The sequence below is a fragment of the Podarcis melisellensis genome (genome assembly GCF_964234715.1).
Source record: "Podarcis melisellensis genome assembly, chromosome: 2".
In the NCBI taxonomy this organism is placed as follows: Eukaryota; Metazoa; Chordata; class Lepidosauria; order Squamata; family Lacertidae; genus Podarcis; species Podarcis melisellensis.
Genome location: NC_138529.1, coordinates 108,708,286 through 108,726,599, shown reverse-complemented (window position 1 = coordinate 108,726,599; position 18,314 = coordinate 108,708,286). Strand labels below are relative to the sequence as shown.

Genomic DNA, 18,314 nt, shown 5'->3' with positions numbered 1-18,314 from the left:
AAGCGAACCCGGTTCACCAGATTACGAGTCCACCGCTCTTAACCACTACACCACACGTTACAACTGTGGCTGCCCCTTCCCACCGTTACCGCATTTTGTTCTGTGCCCCCATTATGAAGTCACTGTGTGTTCAACACATACACACTCCACCCTGCAGAGAACCCCACATTTCTGCCAACTACCCAGAGATTAGTTACAGTTGTAGCCTGAGGCCTAGTTTACAGAAACAAGAGCCAAGCTGGCGAAGCTCTTCCTGGGCTACACCACTTCAGATTGCCGGAGGGAAGGGTGGTTAGTCCACAACCCTTCTCCTTGACATTTGGTTTCTTCCACCTCTCAAAGCAGGCAGGGGATATTTCCCAGCCCAACCGGGAGATGACAGGGAAATAATAATAATAATAATAATAATTAATAATAATAATAATAATAATAATAATTTATTAATAAATAAATATTAATAATATTTAGGGCTGCTGACAACAATAAAATCACAGTAAAAACATAATAGGGGGAAAAGAGAGGGGGAGGAGAGGAAAAAACCCCAATTTAAAATACAGGTTAAAATGCAATTTAAAATGCAGCCTCATTTTAAAGTAGCTGATAAATCAAGACCATAAGGGGAGGGAAATGTAAGGGTCAGACCGAGTCCAAACCAAAGGCCGGGTGGAACAGCTCTGCCTTGCAGGCCCTGAGGAAAGATGTCAAGTCCTGCAGGGCCCTATTTTCTTGTGACAGAGCGTTCCACCAATTCGGGGCCAGTGCTGAAAAGGCCCTGACCCTGGTTGAAACCAATCTAACCTCCTTGAGGCTTGGGACCTCCAAAGTATCGTTATTTGTGGACCTTAAGGTCCTCTGCGGGGCATATCAGGAGAGGCGGTCCCATAGGTACATGGCATAGCTGTCAACTTACAGATTTGAAAATAAGGGACCAGCAGCCTCGAAAATAAGGGATCAGCAACCAAAATTAGGGATTTTAGTCAGCCAGCAGCCAAACAAAGCCTCAAGCGGTGGTTCCCATAGCGCAGCAACCTGGCAAAGGGGATGCAGCAAGGAAAACCACCATCACCTCTCCGCTGGGAAGCACTGAGCAAAGGCGAGTCCCCAGGCAACGCGGCTGATTTGATCGGCACAAGGCATACAAGCTCCACCCCCCAGTCGTTCTTATTGGGTGAGCAACGCAGCCAAGCAACACAGTTGGAGCCTCCCTCCTCCCTGGCCGGCAGGGAGGGAGGGAGAGGAGCTGCTTCCTTTGAAACCCGGGACAGCAGCGGGACGCGGCGGTGGGATAAGGGAGTTTCCCGCCAAATAAGGGACAGTTGACAGCTATGGTACATGGATCCTAGGCTGCATAGGGCATTAAAGACTTTACTGGCTTCCTTGCAAGGACTTAGAGTGAGTTAGTGCAGGAGGGCTGGACAAGACTCCTTCCTTCTCTCCGAAGCGCTAACGATGGCGTGTCCCCATTATTATATTACACGTCATTTGGTGTCTGTGTCTCTGGCTGTTGTGTTTGGGACGAGAGCGCCCCGGCAAGGGACAGGGATCCCTAAAGCGCTGCCTCTTCTCTGTGTCACGCCTTCCCTTCCGTGTGCGTCCTTCCATCCGTCTGTCCGTTCCTCATCCGTCCCGTTTGTTTTCTCCGCCCGCCCTCCCCGTTCTCCCGACAGCTCTGCTGCTCAGCAACCCGGCTTACCACCTCTTCCTGGCCACTTATGCCCAGCCAATGGGAAGGCCTGCTTTCCCGCCACCCAACCGGGTTAAGCCAATCAACACCAATGGTAAGGAGGGCGGCCAAGCTCGTGTGGCGCGACGGGGGAAAAACCTGGGTGGCCACATTCCAAACTGAGAGAACCTTCTGCCTACTGCCATTTCTCCCCCTCTCCTGCCAGGGGGCGCTGTCTGTCTCCATCTCTCTTCCCACCCACCCTCCCCACACACCATATGTCTGTCCCCAGTTCATTTCCCTCTTGTCTATCCTGTGCATGGCTAACCTCTCTCTCTCTCTGGCTCAGACAACGTTGCAACTTTCCGCTTTGCAGGTTCTGCGATGCAGCAGTTTCCGGGGGGGGGCTGGAGGGGGCAAGGATTTGCATTTGTTCAGGGTCCCTTCTGCCCAGAGCTGAGATCCGACTGGCTCTTGACATGGCTGCTGGGTCTTCAAAAGCAGCCATCCTCAGGGCGGGGCAAATAATCTCAACCGCATTAGCTGGGCGAAGTGGACTCGCTCCATGTTTCCTTATCCCTGTCTTTCCTTCCTACAGCGTGTGGTGCTGACTACATGGAACCGGAAACCGCAGGGAGCCAGCAAGGCTTCCAGAACAACGTTCCGCATTACGCCGAAGCCGACATCATCAACCTGCAAGGGGTGACTGGTGGGAACACCTACGCGGTTCCAGCTATCGCGGTGGATGCCCTTGCCGGCAAGGACATGGCGCTGGGCGAGTTCCCCCGGGAGAGGCTCGTCTTCAAGGAGAAGCTGGGCGAAGGCCAGTTTGGAGAGGTGAGTCCATCTGTAGGTGTAGAAGGATATTTTTTAAGGTGATGAAGGCTGCTTTAGATGATTGTTTCGGAGGGAAGGCGGGATGGACTTTTAAAGAAACAAAACAGTAGAGCACAGGGGGAAGGGACGCAGGAAATGTACTTTTCACTGAGTTAGACCTCTGGTGCACCAACTCTGCATTGCCTCTGTTAGGGGCAGCCAAAGTGGTTCTCTCCACATCCTGTTGAATTTTCAGCTCCTGTCATCCCCATGTGAACTACAGGACCACCTCTCCCCATATTATTATTATTTATTGAATTTATATAAGAACGGTGGACTTGTAATCTGGTGAACCGGGTTCGCTTCCCCGCTCCTCCACCTGCAGCTGCTGGGTGACCTTGGGCCAGTCACACTTCTCTGAAGTCTCTCAGCCCCACTCACCTCACAGAGTGTTTGTTGTGGGGGAGGAAGGGAAAGGAGAATGTTAGCCGCTTTGAGACTCCTTAAAGGGTAGTGAAAGGTGGGATATCAAATCCAAACTCTTCTTCAAGTGCATTTTCACGTGAAGCGTGGGAATGTCACAACCGGCCCTGCTTGCTTTGTGATGGAGCGACCAAGTGATGGAGGAAAGGGAGGGGGGAAGGGGAGAAGACGCTGGTTTCTTATTCTCTTCCTTCCCCCCAGAGTCACCAGGTTTGTTTTTCCCCTTAAAAAGGTCCACTTGTGTGAAGTGGAAAACCCTCAGGACCTTCCGAGCCTGGAGTTCCCATTCAATGTACGCAAGGGGCGCCCTCTGTTGGTGGCTGTGAAGATTCTACGCTCTGACGCCACTAAGAATGCCAGGTAAGTGTACAAACCTCTCTGCGCCTCTCTCTCTCTCTCTCTCTCTCTCTCTCTCTCTCTCTCTCTCTCTGTAGTTTGGTAGCCTGATCCTCCATAAAATTTGCCCAGGCCTCATCATCATCACCATCATTTTTAATTTGGTATTCCGCCTTTCTATCTTACAGTACTCAAGGCGGTTTACAAGCTGAAGGAACAAAAAATGTACATCTTATAACAATCTAACGCAATACAAAAATGTGATAATAAAATCATCCAAGTTGGTGGCCGCCAGCTGCCTCCTATGGTTGGTGAATTCCACAGTTTAACTTGGGCATAGGCAAACCTGGCCCTCCAGATGTTTCGGGACTACAACTCCCATGATCCTTAGCTAACAGTGGTCAGGGATGATGGGAATTGTAGTCCCAAAACATCTGGAGGGCTGAGTTTGCCTATGCCTGGTTTAACTGAATGGCAGGCCCTCTTCTGGAAGAGATTTATCTAACCTCATGTTCAAAACATCTGCTAATGCGATCTCTGCAATCCCGGGTCCTATCACTTGGAGTATTCCCCTCTATTCTCTATATCTTTATTCTCCTGCTTCCAGTTTTGTTCTGGCTTGCCTTTGAGCAGGGGCTGATGTGATTTAAGGGATGTGATTGTCCCTGGCTGGGCTGCAGGCCCTGAGTTAGGCAGGGACCTAACAGTTAGTCTCAGCCCCGTGACCACCATGATCTCACCTCCTCTGCTTGAAACCAGCCTGGGAGATGCTATGAGGCAGCACTTCCCAAACGTTTCTGGGCAATCGAGTTTTTGTCAGTTGCCTAATTTGTACCAGTTTGCAGAATTCGGGCTTCACGGTTGCCAGATGTGGCCTCAACCAGAGCCAGGGCTTTTTCGGCTGTGTGGAACGCTCTGTCACAGGAGACTAGGGCCCTGCCGGACTTGACATCTTTCCGCAGGGCCTGCAAGACAGAACTGTTCTACCAGGCCATTGGCCAAGGCACAGCCTGACCCCCTCCCTTGGCAATCCTCACAGAACTCTAGCCCAATGGTTGCCATTAATCTGATGTGAACTGATTTTATAATGAAATGATTTTAGAATGTTGTATCATTTTACTGTTGTTAGCCGCTCTGAGCCCGGCTTCGGCTGGGGAGGGCAGGATATAAAATATTATATTATATTATATTATATTATATTATATTATATTATATTATATTATATTATATTATATTATTATAATTATATTATATTATATTATATTATATTATATTATATTAACGTAATGTTTCGCCAACCACCCTTTTTCTTTGCGCCTTCATCTTTCGACCTGCAGAACGCTTTTATTTGTTTATTCCTTATAACATCTCCTTCTTGCCTCTCAAGGAACGATTTCCTGAAGGAGGTGAAGATCATGTCTCGCCTGAAGGACCTCAACATCGTCCGGCTCCTGGGCGTTTGTGTGAGAGACGACCCCCTGTGCATGATCACGGAGTACATGGAGAACGGAGATCTCAACCAGTTCCTCAGCGGACATGAGATGGAAGATAAGCTGGGCGGGAGCCCCAGCGGGAAGCCGACAATCGGGTACCGACTCCAAGCTGGGATAGCTCAGTCAGTAGAGCATGAGATCTTAAGGTCGTAGGTTTGAGCCCCACATCGGGCAAAAAGATTCCTGCATTGCCGGGGGTTGGATTAGATGACCCTTGTGGTCCCTTCCAACTCTGTGATTCCATGGCAGCAGAATCCAACCCGTTTTGCCTTGGAAGTCCTGCCCTGATGGCGTCGGTCGTCAGGTGTGCATTTCAGGTGCAGCAGTTATTTTTCGGACGTTTCCGAGGCAAGGGGTTAACAGAGACTACCCTTTCAGAATTTTTTTGCCAGCACTTGCTGCTGCATTTAAGAGGGCCGTTACTGTTTTTAAGTGGTAGAAAAGTATTGTGTTTGGCAAGCCGGTGCCTAAACAGTGTAGCTTGAGGATTCGTGAACAAGGCTTTGTAGCTGAGCATTTTAAAAGCAGCTACCTGGATCTTTCGTTTCAAAGGATGAATTTCAAATTCGAAGTCTCTGTACACGTTTCAAAATACGTGTGGCATCTTGTTCTCCCCACTCTGCTCCCCAGCCAAGACCTACCAAAGTAAAAAGTCTGGGGCCAGCCAGCAAAGAGTGAGCTTTGATGTTCCTCTGGATCATAAAAAGTAAAGGTAAAGGGACCCCTGACCATTAGGTCCAGTCATGGCCGACTCTGGGGTTGCGGTGCTTATCTCTCCTTACTGGCTGAGGGAACCGGCGTACAGCTTCCGGGTCACGTGCCCAACATGACTAAGCCGCTTCTGGCAAACCAGAGCAGCTCACGGAAATGCTGTTTACCTTCCCGCCAAAGCGGTACCTATTTATCTACTTGCACTTTGACATGCTTTCGAACTGCTAGGTGGGCAGGAGCAGGGATGGAGCAACGGGAGCTCACCCTGTCACAGGGATTCGAACCGCCGACCTTCTGATCGGCAAGTCCTAGGCTCTGTGATTTAACCCACAGCGCCACCTGCGTCCCCCTCTGGACCATAGCTGTCAACTTTTCCCTTTTCTTGCGAGGAATCCTATTCGGAATAAGGGAATTTCCCATAAAAAAAGGGAAACATTGACAGCTATGCTCTGGATTCATAATTTACTAAAATCTTGAGGGAAAATTCTGTCCCATTCAATTGCATCCCTACTTGATTAGTTGCGTTCCCTGGAGGCCAGCACTTTACAGAGCTACCCCAGTGTCTGATGGGAATATCACTTGCATCTCTTCGGTCTCAGGGGAGTGTTCCTGACGTGCCTTTCTTTCTCTCTCTCTGCTACTTAGCTATCCTACCCTGGTCCACGTGGGGGCCCAGATTGCCTCAGGAATGGCGTTCCTTGCATCCCTCAACTTCGTGCACCGGGATCTGGCGACGCGGAACTGCCTGGTGGGCGAAGGCTTCACCATCAAGATCGCTGACTTTGGCATGAGCCGGAACCTCTACGCTGGGGACTATTACCGCATCCAGGGCCGGGCAGTGCTGCCGATCCGCTGGATGGCTTGGGAGTGCATCCTCATGGTGAGAGCACCGCTTACAAATAATAATAATAATAATAATAATAATAATTTATTACAGTGGTACCTCGGGTTACATACGCTTCAGGTTACATACACTTCAGGTTACAGACTCCGCTAACCCAGAAATAGTGCTTCAGGTTAAGAACTTTGCTTCAGGATGAGAACAGAAATCGTGCTCTGGCAGCGGGAGGCCCCATTAGCTAAAGTGGTACCTCAGGTTAAGAACAGTTTCAGGTTAAGAACGGACCTCCAGAACAAATTAAGTACTTACCCTTCAGGTTACATACGTTTCAGGTTACAGACTCCGCTAACCCAGAAATATTACCTCAGGTTAAGAACTTTGCTTCAGGATAAGAACAGAAATCGGGCTCCGGCGACGTAGCAGCAGCAGGAGGCCCCATGAGCTAAAGTGGTGCTACAGGTTAAGAACAGTTTCAGGTTAAGAACAGACCTCCGGAACGAATTAAGTACTTAACCAGAGGTACCACTGTATTTGTACTCCGTCCATCTGGCTGGGTCTCCTCAGCCACTCTGGGCGGCTTTCAACAAAGATTAAAAATACATTAAAATATTTTTTTTATAAAGCAGGGGTAGGAAGCCTGTGGCCTGCTGGGTGTTGCTGTGCTACAACTCCCCCAACGAGATCCGGAGAGAGCCAAAGGTTTTTCCCATGCCTGCTTTGAGGGTCGTCTCATACGCTTTGCCTCTTCCCTTCTGGTTTGCCTCACCTCTGTTAGTTGCCGTTTCCCTGTTCAAAATGGAGTCGCTTTCGGTGGCCGGCAAAAACGACCGAGAGTTTGATATGTTAAAGATGGACGGTCTCACCTGCACTCTGCATTTAAACCCCTTTTTAAAAAGGCACAGCTTCCCTCAAAGAACCCTGGGATCTGCCATTCGTTAAGGGTGCTGAGAGCTGTGGCGGGGCTCCTGTTTCCCTCAAAGAACTTCAGTTCTCAGAGTGGTGGTCAGGAGTGAGCAGGAGTAAACAACAATGTGCAAGTTGGAGTTAAAACTTAATTCTGTTGGAAGTCTGACTCCTCTTCCCCTCACTCCTCCCACCCTCCTGCTCCAGCTTCTGCCTCTCTGATTCTGCCACTGGATCTCCCAGCTCGCTATTTATTTATTTTTTAATATAATTTTTATCAGGTTTTCTAATTTATATTTCAAAATATGCATTTAAACAACCTTAAATCAATGACTTCCCTTCTTCTCTTTCCGTGGTTCATTTTGCATACCATACTTCCCTGCATATTTTACATGAACTAAAGCATTCAGTCATTGCATCCATCAAAACTTATTTACACTGTTGAATTTATCTTGTTGCTGCCAGTGTTTTAAAATGAACACAATTTTCACCCATATATCCAGTAAACATTTTCCAGTCTTCTTTTAAACGTACATTCTTTTTGTTCCCTTATTCTATATGCTAAATCTGCAAGCTGTGCATGTTCCATCAGTTTAAGTAATAATAATAATAATAATAATAATAATAATAATAATAATAATAATAATAATTTATTTATAGCCCACCCATCTGGCTGGCGGCTCCCAGCCAAATATTAAAAAAACAATACAGCATTAAATACAACATTAATTTGCCATTATTCTTTGGTTGGGACCTCACTCGTTTTCCATTGGGCTAACAAAACACAGGCCGCAGTAGTGGCATACATAAATAGTCTTTTTTGACACCTGGGAATTTCCCTCTGAATTACGCCCAACAAAAAGGACTCTGAGTCCTCCCAGCTCACTAGTCCCTGTTCCCTCTTCAACTTCCGCCACTTCCTCCTCCCTCTGACCACTCATCGTTGTCCCACCACCAATCCCCGGGCTCTGAGTCTTCTTTCCTTGGGGGTTCCCCCATCTGGTTCCTGTCACCATTCCTCTGCTGGCCAGCATGGCAGTGGTTTAACAGCCAGTGCCACTTCCCAGGGAACCCTGGGAACTGTAGCTCTGCAAGGGGAACGACCCCTCAGCACATTTAACAAACTACAGTTCCCAGGATCCTTTGCGGGGAGCCATCACTGTTTTAAAGTGACGCGACACTGCTTTGACTGGGGCCTAGGTCTTCTAAGTGCTTGAGGTAAAGGGACCCCTGACAATTAAGTCCAGTTGTGAATGACTCTGGGGTTGCGGCGCTCATCTCACTCTATAGGCCGAGGGAGCCGGCGTTTGTCCGCAGACAACTTCCAGGTCATGTGGCCAGCATGACTAAGCCGCTTCTGGCGAACCAGAGCAGCACATGGAAACGCTGTTTACCTTCCCGCTGGAGTGGTACCTATTTATCTACTTGAACTTTGACGTGCTTTCAAACTGCTATGTGGGCAGGAGCAGGGACCAAGCAACGGGAGCTCACCCCGTTGCAGGGATTTGAACCGCCAGCCTTCGGATCGGCAAGCCCAAGGCTCTGTGGTTTAACCCACAGCGTCCAGTGCTTGAGGACGAAGGCAGAAAATGAGGGATGAACACCAAGGAGTAAATATGGCCTCTGTTATTCACCTTCCTGCTCTGTTTCCCTCAGGGCAAGTTCACCACAGCCAGCGACGTCTGGGCGTTTGGTGTCACACTTTGGGAGGTGCTTATGCTGTGCCAGGAACAGCCCTACAGCCAGCTCACCGACGAAGCCGTCATCGAGAACGCCGGCGAGTTCTTCCGGCACCAGGGCAAGCAGGTAACAACAACCGAGGAGCCTGGACAGAGGCGATGACTTCTCCAGGAATCTGTGCCGCTGGGGTGGGTGGAAGGCAGATCAGGAGCTATGAGAAGATTTCTGTGTGATCTGCAAAAGGATCTGGGTTCCTCAACATGGCACCTATGTACACAATAGCACTCTCAGACACACAACCCTTGGCACCTGCCCCTCCACTATTATTATTGTTTTAACTTGATGGGTTTGGGTGTTTTCATTGTTTGATTGAGAGGTTACATGAACATTTTTGGGGTCTCTCTTTTCTTTTGTGTTACCCTTTTTCTTGAGAGAGAGAGAGAGCGTGCATTCTGAGCATCGTCAGTTACTGCAACGGGTTATTTTCTTTCGCCGCAGCGGTTTATTAGATTTCCAAATGAGCCCCGGGGCTCCAAAAGGGTTGGGGGGTTTCTCCTGCAGTGGATCACCAAGGATTTCTGACTCCCGGTTGTTTAGCCATAGCAACAACAACAACGACACCAGTGAAAGCTTTCTGAACTTCCTTCTGCATGAGGTGGCTGAGATTAGAGAACGCTTGGGGGTAGAACCACCAATGTTCTTTTTGTGTTTATTCATGCTAGCCACATGCACAGAATTTACATGTCCCTGAGTATGTGCTTAGAAGCTTCCATCCCGTGATGCTGTAAAACTCCCCCCCAACACCCATTCACTAGCACTTCCCTTCTAATCCAGAGCTCCTCTCCTCAATCCACTGGGTAAAGGTAAAGGTAAAGGTACCCCTGCCCGTACGGGCCAGTCTTGACAGACTCTGGGGTTGTGCGCCCATCTCACTCAAGAGGCCAGGGGCCAGCGCTGTCCAGAGACACTTCCGGGTCACATGGCCAGCGTGACATCGCTGCTCTGGCGAGCCAGAGCCGCACACGGAAACGCCGTTTACCTTCCCGCTGGTAAGCGGTCCCTATTTATCTACTTGCACCCGGAGGTGCTTTCGAACTGCTAGGTTGGCAGGCGCTGGGACCGAGCAGCGGGAGCGCACCCCGCCGCAGGGATTCGAACCGCCGACCTTTCGATCGGCAAGTCCTAGGCGCTGAGGCTTTAACCCACAGCGCCACCTGCGTCCCACCACTGGGACCCTCCCCCAAATTGGATTCCTCCCATGGGCCCAATTTCTCGCCCCCCAAGCTGCCCCTCCAGTTCTCCGAACTCCTCCCATTCCTCCTGGTCACATGACTTGCCTTGTAATCCTCCCTTTCGCCCTCCCTCCCCAGGTCTATCTCTCTCGTCCTCCTGCCTGCCCGCTGGCTGTCTACGAGATGATGCTGAGGTGCTGGGCGCGAGAGGCTAAGGACCGCCCCTCTTTCCAACATCTGCACCGCTTCCTGGCTGAAGATGCCCTCAATATGGTGTGAACCGGATTGGTGCCAGCCAGCGGAGATTATGTTTAAGGACTCGGGTTGCGCCACAGAGACTGCTGAGGGAGGAGGCAGGATGTAACTCAAGAGGGCCTCAGGCCCTGGGGTGCCTGCGGGGGGCATCTTGTCTGCCCATCCTTGACTCAGCCTTGGTTGGTCCACCCATTGCTCTCCATCGACTCCACAACATGATATTCACATTCTCTCTCTCTCTCTCTCTCTCTCTCCCTACCCCAATTGCTCCATCACTCTGTTCTGCTAATTTTTAACTGCCTCTCAAACATCTCATGATTCAGCACTGCCATACATTTCCAACACATTTCCCCTTCTTTGTTTTCTGGCCTACCTATTCACATACATACCCAATTCTCTTCTCATCCTGGTCCCTCTTCCTGTCTAATGCAATTCTACTTTGATTCAATCGATCTGCCTTAATCTGAACAAACCTTCACCAGTACCCACATGTTGAATGTATTTCCACTGCATCCGTTTCATCCGCAGATCTTTTCTGTTATTCCCCTGTATATCCAGGTTCTCAAAGTGTGAGATGAGCCTCCCACTAAGGCAGCAGAGGTTGTTGTTGTTGTTGTCGTCTGCTAGAAGGCCCTCCCTAACCTCATTTTATCAACGCTGCGCCAGGTTACAAGAAGTCTTCTGATTGGCCAAGGAGAGAGAATGTGCATCCACTTGCTTCCATCTGGGCAGTTCTATGCTAGGCACATTTTCCCTGCAGCTATGACGGATAGCTAAGTGTATGAACTTGGAAAACCTGGATTCAGATCTTATTGCAGCCATAAACCCACTAGGTGGCCTTAATTAACCCTGTTTCCTTGGCTGTGGCCCCTCAGCTGCAGTATCGAGGGTGTGTGTGTGTGTAATGACACCGGCCTACTTTACAGGGTTCCTGTAACGATTATTGAGATAAAGCTATGTAGGACACTTCTGAACGCCCCTCAAAACTAAGAATGAATTCCATTCTGAACTTCATTCTGTTGGGCCAATGTGACAGTGCTGTGATTATGATTTTCGGTGGAGCTGCACCTCTTCCCCCGAGGACCATGAAACACTAGCATCCAGCTGGCCAAGGGCCCAGAGCGAGGTTTAGGAGCCTCAGGCAGGTGTAGCCTTCTCCAGCTGACCAGCTAGGATATGGGCGACTTTACAGACCTCCAGCTGTGGATCCTCATTGTCTCTCTCTGTCTCTGTGTGTAGGTGACTGCCCCTCAATACAGCCCACCATGCCAGATGGATTAGGAAGAGATGTGCCTATGTTCTAATACGTTCTCCCGTGTGTGTGTGTGTGTGTGTGTGTGTGTGTGTGTGTGTGTGTGATTTCAGGAGGGGCTGGAGAAGCCATGTCCAAAACCCCGTTTTTGATGCAGACGCTTGATGGATGCTCCCATCCTCAGAAATTTGCACATAGCAGTAGGCAGAACAACCGCATGCAAGGGTCTCTTAGAATCGTGGAATTATGAGTCTTTTCTGCTGCAGCACGGGGATCTTTTGCGCAACTTGGGGCTCAAACCCACGACCCTGAAATTTAGAGCCTCGTGCTCTTCTGGCTGTACATATTCCAGCTATCTTGGGAGCGAATGGTTAGTGTTAGTTAGGGGGAGCCTGGAGGGGGAAACAAAAAGTTTCCCCCATCACCACAACCTTGCCTTATGGAGGCTCAGTATTTTACCCTTTGAGAACTTGGTCTCTGTTCTCTTTCCCCCCCATTCATACTCTTTTTCCCAGAGGGTGTGACTCTCTTACCTGCCATCCCTTCCTGAGAAAGTTGGGTGTGGGCGGCTCCACACTTGGGGGGCTACATTTCTGGCCTTTGAGTTTCATTCACAACTGGACTGACACTGGCTGAACCAATCAGGACCCTTTGTTCTGAGCACACTGGGATTAACTGAGCACTGGATGTTTGGAGAGGCTGGAAGAAATGATTTTGAGGGTACTTCGCTAATCCATTGTAACTGGGAGAAACCAGTACTAGCTGCTCTGTAGGGGTAAGTGGGGTGGGAGCGGGGGGATACCTCTTGGTCTTGCCCACTTCGATGAGGCAAAGAGGCAGGAGACCAGGCTGGCAAGATCTGGCGAGGCTTTGGGCTGGGTACAATCATGGCCCGACCTCAAAAAGGGAATTGACCCAGGGTTTCCAAAAGAGCTGGTTTTCTGTTCTCCCTTAGCCACGTGCCACAGATCCGTGCCATGCCCGGCTCTCCTATCTCATGAATTCATTTCCCCTCCCTTTCCTGGAGACTTGAGGTGACGTGATTGTAGATACTGTACTGCACGAAGCAGTGGCGAAGGGGCGCACTTTTCCAAAGCAAGCAGAGGTGCTGGGGGAATCGATCAATTCCCCCCCCCCCTTTCTCTCTGCGATTCCATTGTGGAGACTCCCCCGAGAACGTAGCCTGAAACTCAGCACCACGGTCGTGCTCAGCGGCAGTGGGATCTGACCGCATAGAAGCCTGTGCTTCGATCTGTGCTAGATCAGGGGGTGTCTCTACACAGGAAGTTCCTCTTAACAAGTATCCCATGCAATAAGCTTTGCCAGTCCCAATGCCCCGTTTAGTGGGAAGGAGAGGGAAATAATGTTTTTTCTTCCTCCCAGTGTTGTTGGGTTTCCTAATTAAAGTTAAAAGTAGCATTTCCCGTCGACTAAGAGCGGATCCGTTTCGTCAAGCATCTTTCAAAATTTAAAGCTTTTTGAATAGATAGTTGCAGAGAGCATTTATAAGTTAGGGGGTGGCAGATTATCAAAGCAGTAACCAAGCGAATACAAAGATGGCAATGAAATCTACCAAGCGCTGTCCTTCAGAAATGATGCCGGGGGCAGTGCAAGCCAACCTCTGTTCACTCAACGTTCCACTTAGTTCACTGGGGCAAACGCCCAGGTCCATTTGCAGGGGGGTTTGCAGCATAAGCCCCATCCCATTGTTTTCAATGGGATATATACACCACAATCCTAAAACGTTCAATCGGGAAGGAAGTCCCAGTAAGTTGAAGGGGGTTTTCTTTCAAGTGAGCGCACATAGGATTGCAGCCTTAGTCATGACTTGCTTCTGCTTAACGAGGACAAACTAATTTTTTTTAATTACGTATTTTCAATGGTGTGAAACGACTCATCATAACTAGATGTATATTTCTATTTCAAGGAATTTCAGGGGCACGTTATGCCCGGCGTTACTTCTCTGATTTGTTGCCTCTACGCAATCTTGTCGAATGCCTTTTTTTGTGTGTGCGTTTCCCTGGGGAATACTTGTAGCTGTTTGCGTCTTGTTTGTACTGTGCATCAGGATGTGTATATATTTGAAAAGCAGGAGAAAAAGACAGAATTTTTACACTAATATATAGATGTTTGGGGGTGGTTTTTTTTTTTTTAGTCCTTTCCATTTATGTGGTGAATAAAGCGCTTTGCATTTTGTACAGTCCTTTTGTCAGAGTTTGTCTTTGAATCAGGGTGGGGCTGAGGGAGGGGAATGTGGTGGGAAGAGTGGCAGTATTTTGGCCGCTGTGCCTTCTCACTTATGATGGGCCATCACTCAGAACATCCAGCTTGCATGGTTCAGTCCTTAGCAGTTCCAGAGAAAGCTGGAAAGGGCCACTATCTGAACCTCTAGAGAGCTGCTGGTCAGTGTCAAGGAAAGCAGCATCCTAGTGCCATCTCAAAGGCACTATTATTATGTCCACTATTATTATGAGATAAGAATCCAAGGTCTTTGTTCCTATTCTGATTCTGAGAAGGTGAGAAGGTGAAAAATGGCTTTGTCATGTATAATGAGATAAGAATCCAAGGTCTTTGTTCTTATTCTGATTCTTATCTCATTATACATGACAAAGCCATTTTTCACCTTCTCACCCCTTGCTTTTTCCTGTAAGACCTATTGCAGTCGTTAAGAGTCAACAGGCTCATCACAGCTATCTGCCAATCACCCATTCCCACCACCCTTCTGAGTAATACCCCTCCCCACCTTCTCACTATATAGAAGGGTCTGGAAACTTCTGTTTCAGTGTATCTGAAGAAGTGTGCATGCACACGAAAGCTCATACCAAGAACTAACTTAGTTGGTCTTTAAGGTGCTACTGGAAGGATTTTTGTTTTGTTTTGACTATGGCAGACCAACACGGCTACCTATCTGTAACTGGAACTAGGTAAGTTTGGTGTTATTCATAATACCAAGAGATCCTAGTAGAGCTGTAGATAGATGGTAATAAAGTTGTAGACAATAAAGTTGTCTTTATTGGGGCCATTTAACTGGGGCTTGCAAGTAGCACACTCCCAAGATAGTTTTCCAGGCTTCTTCAGTGGTCTAATCTCAAAGTCTTGATACGTATATTGATATTCAATCTTATAGAGAATACTCTTTCTTGGTTTAAGTTTAAGAGACTGATTTGCTTAGCCTTGCTACTTGCAAGCCCCAGTTAAAGGGCCCCATTACTTGGGACTGCCAGGGCGAAACAGGTGCAAAACGCCGGCACCCTGTCGTCTACAACTTTATTGATCTATGTAAGAAAAGATACCTAGTTAACTCTCACAGGAGGGAGGTGAAGGTTAGGCCCTCTTTCCTTTTATTTAGACCCCAAAACGTCCCGTCCCCATCATTTTAAGCTTCAGTGCTGCATGTTCTTGATTGAAGATGGTCCTCCTAAAAGATGAATGAACAGTTTCTCCAAATCGGCCTTATTGGGCTTGGGAAACAGCTATTTCTTAATCTGGAGAAAGCTGTCTCTGGATTCCAAATACAACCGAAGCCTTGGTTTACAAATACACTCTCAGAGTTCCTCCAGATCAGGGATCAGCAAACATTTTCAGCAGGGGGCCGGTCCACTGTCCCTCAGACCTTGTGGGGGGCCGGACCATGTTTTGGGGAAAGAAAAATAATAAACGAATTCCTATGCCCCACAAATAACCCAGAGATGTATTTTAAATAAAAGGACACATTCTACTCATGTAAAAACACACTGATTCCAATACTGTCCGCGGGCCAGATTTAGAAGGCAATTGGGCCGGCTCCGGCTCCTAGGTCTTAGTTTGCCTATCCATGCATGCAAAAAGTTTGCTGACCCCTGCTCCAGATGGTCATTCTTTTGTGGGAGGGATACCAGGAATGTGGCCCAATTAGGTCCAGTCATGGACGACTCTGGGGTTGCGGCGCTCATCTCACTTTATTGGCCGAGGAAGCCGGCGTACAGTTTCCGGGTCATGTGGTAAGCATGACTAAGCCGCTTCTGGCGAACCAGAGCAACGCACGAAAAAGCCGTTTACCTTCCTGCCGGAGTGGTACCTATTTATCTACTTGCACTTTGACTTGCTTCTGAACTGCTAGGTGGGCAGGAGCAGGGACTGAGCAATGGGAGCTCACCCCGTCGCAGGGATTCGAATCACCGACCTTTTGATCGGCAAGTCCTAGGCTCTGTGCCCCTAGTACAACAGTTCCACTTTAAAAAGGGGGGTTTTTTGCCCTTAAGAGAGTGAAGGCAGGGGAGGCATTGAAAAGCGTGGAATGATTAGATTACTGGGAAGACTTAAAAATACCCCACAAGCAAATCGGGATGAGTGCTCATTGTAAAACAGCCTCCACATAAATGTATCAGAAGAAATGCTCAATAAAGACTATAATAGCTTTGTGCAGCAAAGAAATATAAATGCTTAATCAACAGTCCTGAACTATCTATTTCCATGCTCTTTTATGAACATGCTGAACCGGTAGTCTGAATCATTCGCTATCAGCTTCACGAGGAAAGTCTCAGGAATTTTATTTTATTTTTTAGAAGGAAAGCATTTATTTAAGTGGTGGTGGTGGTGGTGGTGGGGAAATACATTTCAACACAGAAGACAAGAGCCATTAGCATCCATTTGAATTTAGCTATATACCGTATTTTTTGCTCTATAAGACTCACTTTTTCCCTCCTAAAAAGTAAGGGGAAATGTGTGTGCGTCTTATGGAGCGAATGCAGGCTGCACAGCTATCACAGAAGCCAGAACAGCAAGAGGGATCGCTGATTTCACTGCACAGCGATCCCTCTTGCTGTTCTGGCTTCTGAGATTCAGAATATTTTTTTCTTGTTTTCCTCCTCCAAAAACTAGCCTAGTGGTCTGGTGCGTCTTATAGAGCGAAAAATACGGTAATTCCAGGCATGGAGTTGCAAGTCAAGGCACCTTTGTGCTGGTTACTGGAAGTCTGAATCGGGGACCAATTCTGCACAGCTAAACTTTTCCCATCAAGTGTATTACAAGTGAGTTCTAAAGTTTGTAACTCCTGTTATAAGAATTTTAAGGTCTTAGGTAGATAATAAATGTTCATAAATGTACCAAGCAAACATGTACATAAATATACAAAGCACATGTCTGGAGCAGCACAGGAAGACCGCCCTGAAACCATTTTGACTCCCAAGCTGACCAAGTGTTTCTCTGCAAGGAGGGAGGAGATGAAAAAAAACCCCTTCCTTGTTACAGGAATTTAGTAATCACCATTTCGAAGGGTGACAGACTACCCGGAAAGGCAATCAGATAAGGCATTATCAGATAACCTGGCAGACAGGAAAAACAACAACATTCAAATTTCTGTTGTAGACCGCCTTTTCTGTGAGGTAGGTATGATGTTTGTGGGGGGTGGTCTTGGGTTACACCCCTTCTGTGATGTATGTATGATGTATGGAGGGGTGGTCTTGAGCTCCAGGGCAGGGAATTTAAAATGTCTATATAAGGGCAGGCAGACCTTGGTTCTGGGTCCTCCTCCTTTCCTGTGTGTGAGGGGAGCACCTTGTTGCAACAGTTCAATAAAGATCAGGCTTACTAGCTGCTTTGCTTCTCAATATTCTCTGGTTGGCTTCTGTTATTTTCTTCTACCAATAGGGAACCCACATAAGGACTCTATACAGGCTCTTGGATACCCCATAAGGGGAAAAGGGCAGATTTTGTTTATAACACTCCCAATACATGACTATAGTATTTTGCAGGGGGAAGTATGTTAACTCTACTGTATAATCTGCCTTAGGTACTCAGGCTGATCATCACCACTTCAAAAAAAGGAAAATTGAAGACACACAGCATTCCCAATGAGCCAGACCCTTTCCAAACTCAAGTTTGTCATGTACAAACCACCTTTTCGCAAACCTGGGGTGCTACAGGTTTGTTTTGGACTTCACACTGAGGCTACCATCCAAAACATGAATCTGGCCTGTGATGAGGGATGGTTGAAGGAGCTGGGTATGTTTAGCCTGGAAAAGAGGAGACTGAGAGGAGATATATAGCTGAAAGAAGTCTTGTAAGGAGGATTGTGTGAAATATTGCAAGGAAGGCTATGAAGAGAACTATTAGTTAATGATAATTAGAATAGAGAAATTAAGAAATGCAGAACAAGTGATAAACAACGGAAAATCTTCAGAGGTTGTTGATGGAAGTCTAAAATATTGTATAAGAATTTATGTTAAATGATTGTTGGAAATGATATTAAAATGTATTTTAAAAAAGAAGAGAGGAGATACGTAGCCATCTTCAAATATCTCAAGGGCTGTCACCTGGAAGACCTGCTCTGGAAGGTCAGACCTGAACCAATGGCTTCAGATTACAAGGGAGGAGATGGCGACTAAATATCAACTTTCTGACAGTTAAGAGCTGTTCGGCTGTGGAACAGAGGTTGTGGACTCTCTTTATGTGGAGGTTTTTAAGCAGAGCTTGGATGGCCTTCTGTCATGGATGCTTTAGCTGAGATTCCTGCATTGCAGGGGGTGGGCTAGCTGTCCTTTGGATCCCTTCAAACTCTTCAATTATATGAACCTATGACTTTTCTCAGGCCACACTCCTGCCTTGCTCCACGCCCGTTCTGCTTTTGTCAGCTTTGAATGCCTCCTTGAACTGCGATAACACATCTTGC

The 18,314-nt window shown here is 47.8% G+C and overlaps 1 protein-coding gene across 4 annotated transcripts in view; it reads left to right on the top strand.

The window, feature by feature from the left end:
* The window catches only part of DDR1 (discoidin domain receptor tyrosine kinase 1), a 98,221-nt gene extending 84,353 nt beyond the window's left edge, over positions 1–13,868 (top strand). For 3 of the 4 annotated variants that reach the window (XM_081901571.1, XM_081901570.1, XM_081901569.1), the window contains exons 12-18: positions 1,668–1,778; positions 2,262–2,500; positions 3,195–3,322; positions 4,686–4,886; positions 6,148–6,382; positions 8,903–9,052; positions 10,297–13,868. In XM_081901571.1, the coding sequence (XP_081757697.1) occupies positions 1,668–1,778; positions 2,262–2,500; positions 3,195–3,322; positions 4,686–4,886; positions 6,148–6,382; positions 8,903–9,052; positions 10,297–10,437 (1,205 nt within the window). In that variant the 3' untranslated portion in view covers positions 10,438–13,868. The remainder of the gene's footprint in view (positions 1–1,667; positions 1,779–2,261; positions 2,501–3,194; positions 3,323–4,685; positions 4,887–6,147; positions 6,383–8,902; positions 9,053–10,296) is intronic. The other variant, XM_081901572.1, reaches the window with a different exon arrangement.
* Positions 13,869–18,314: the final 4,446 nt, after the last annotated feature.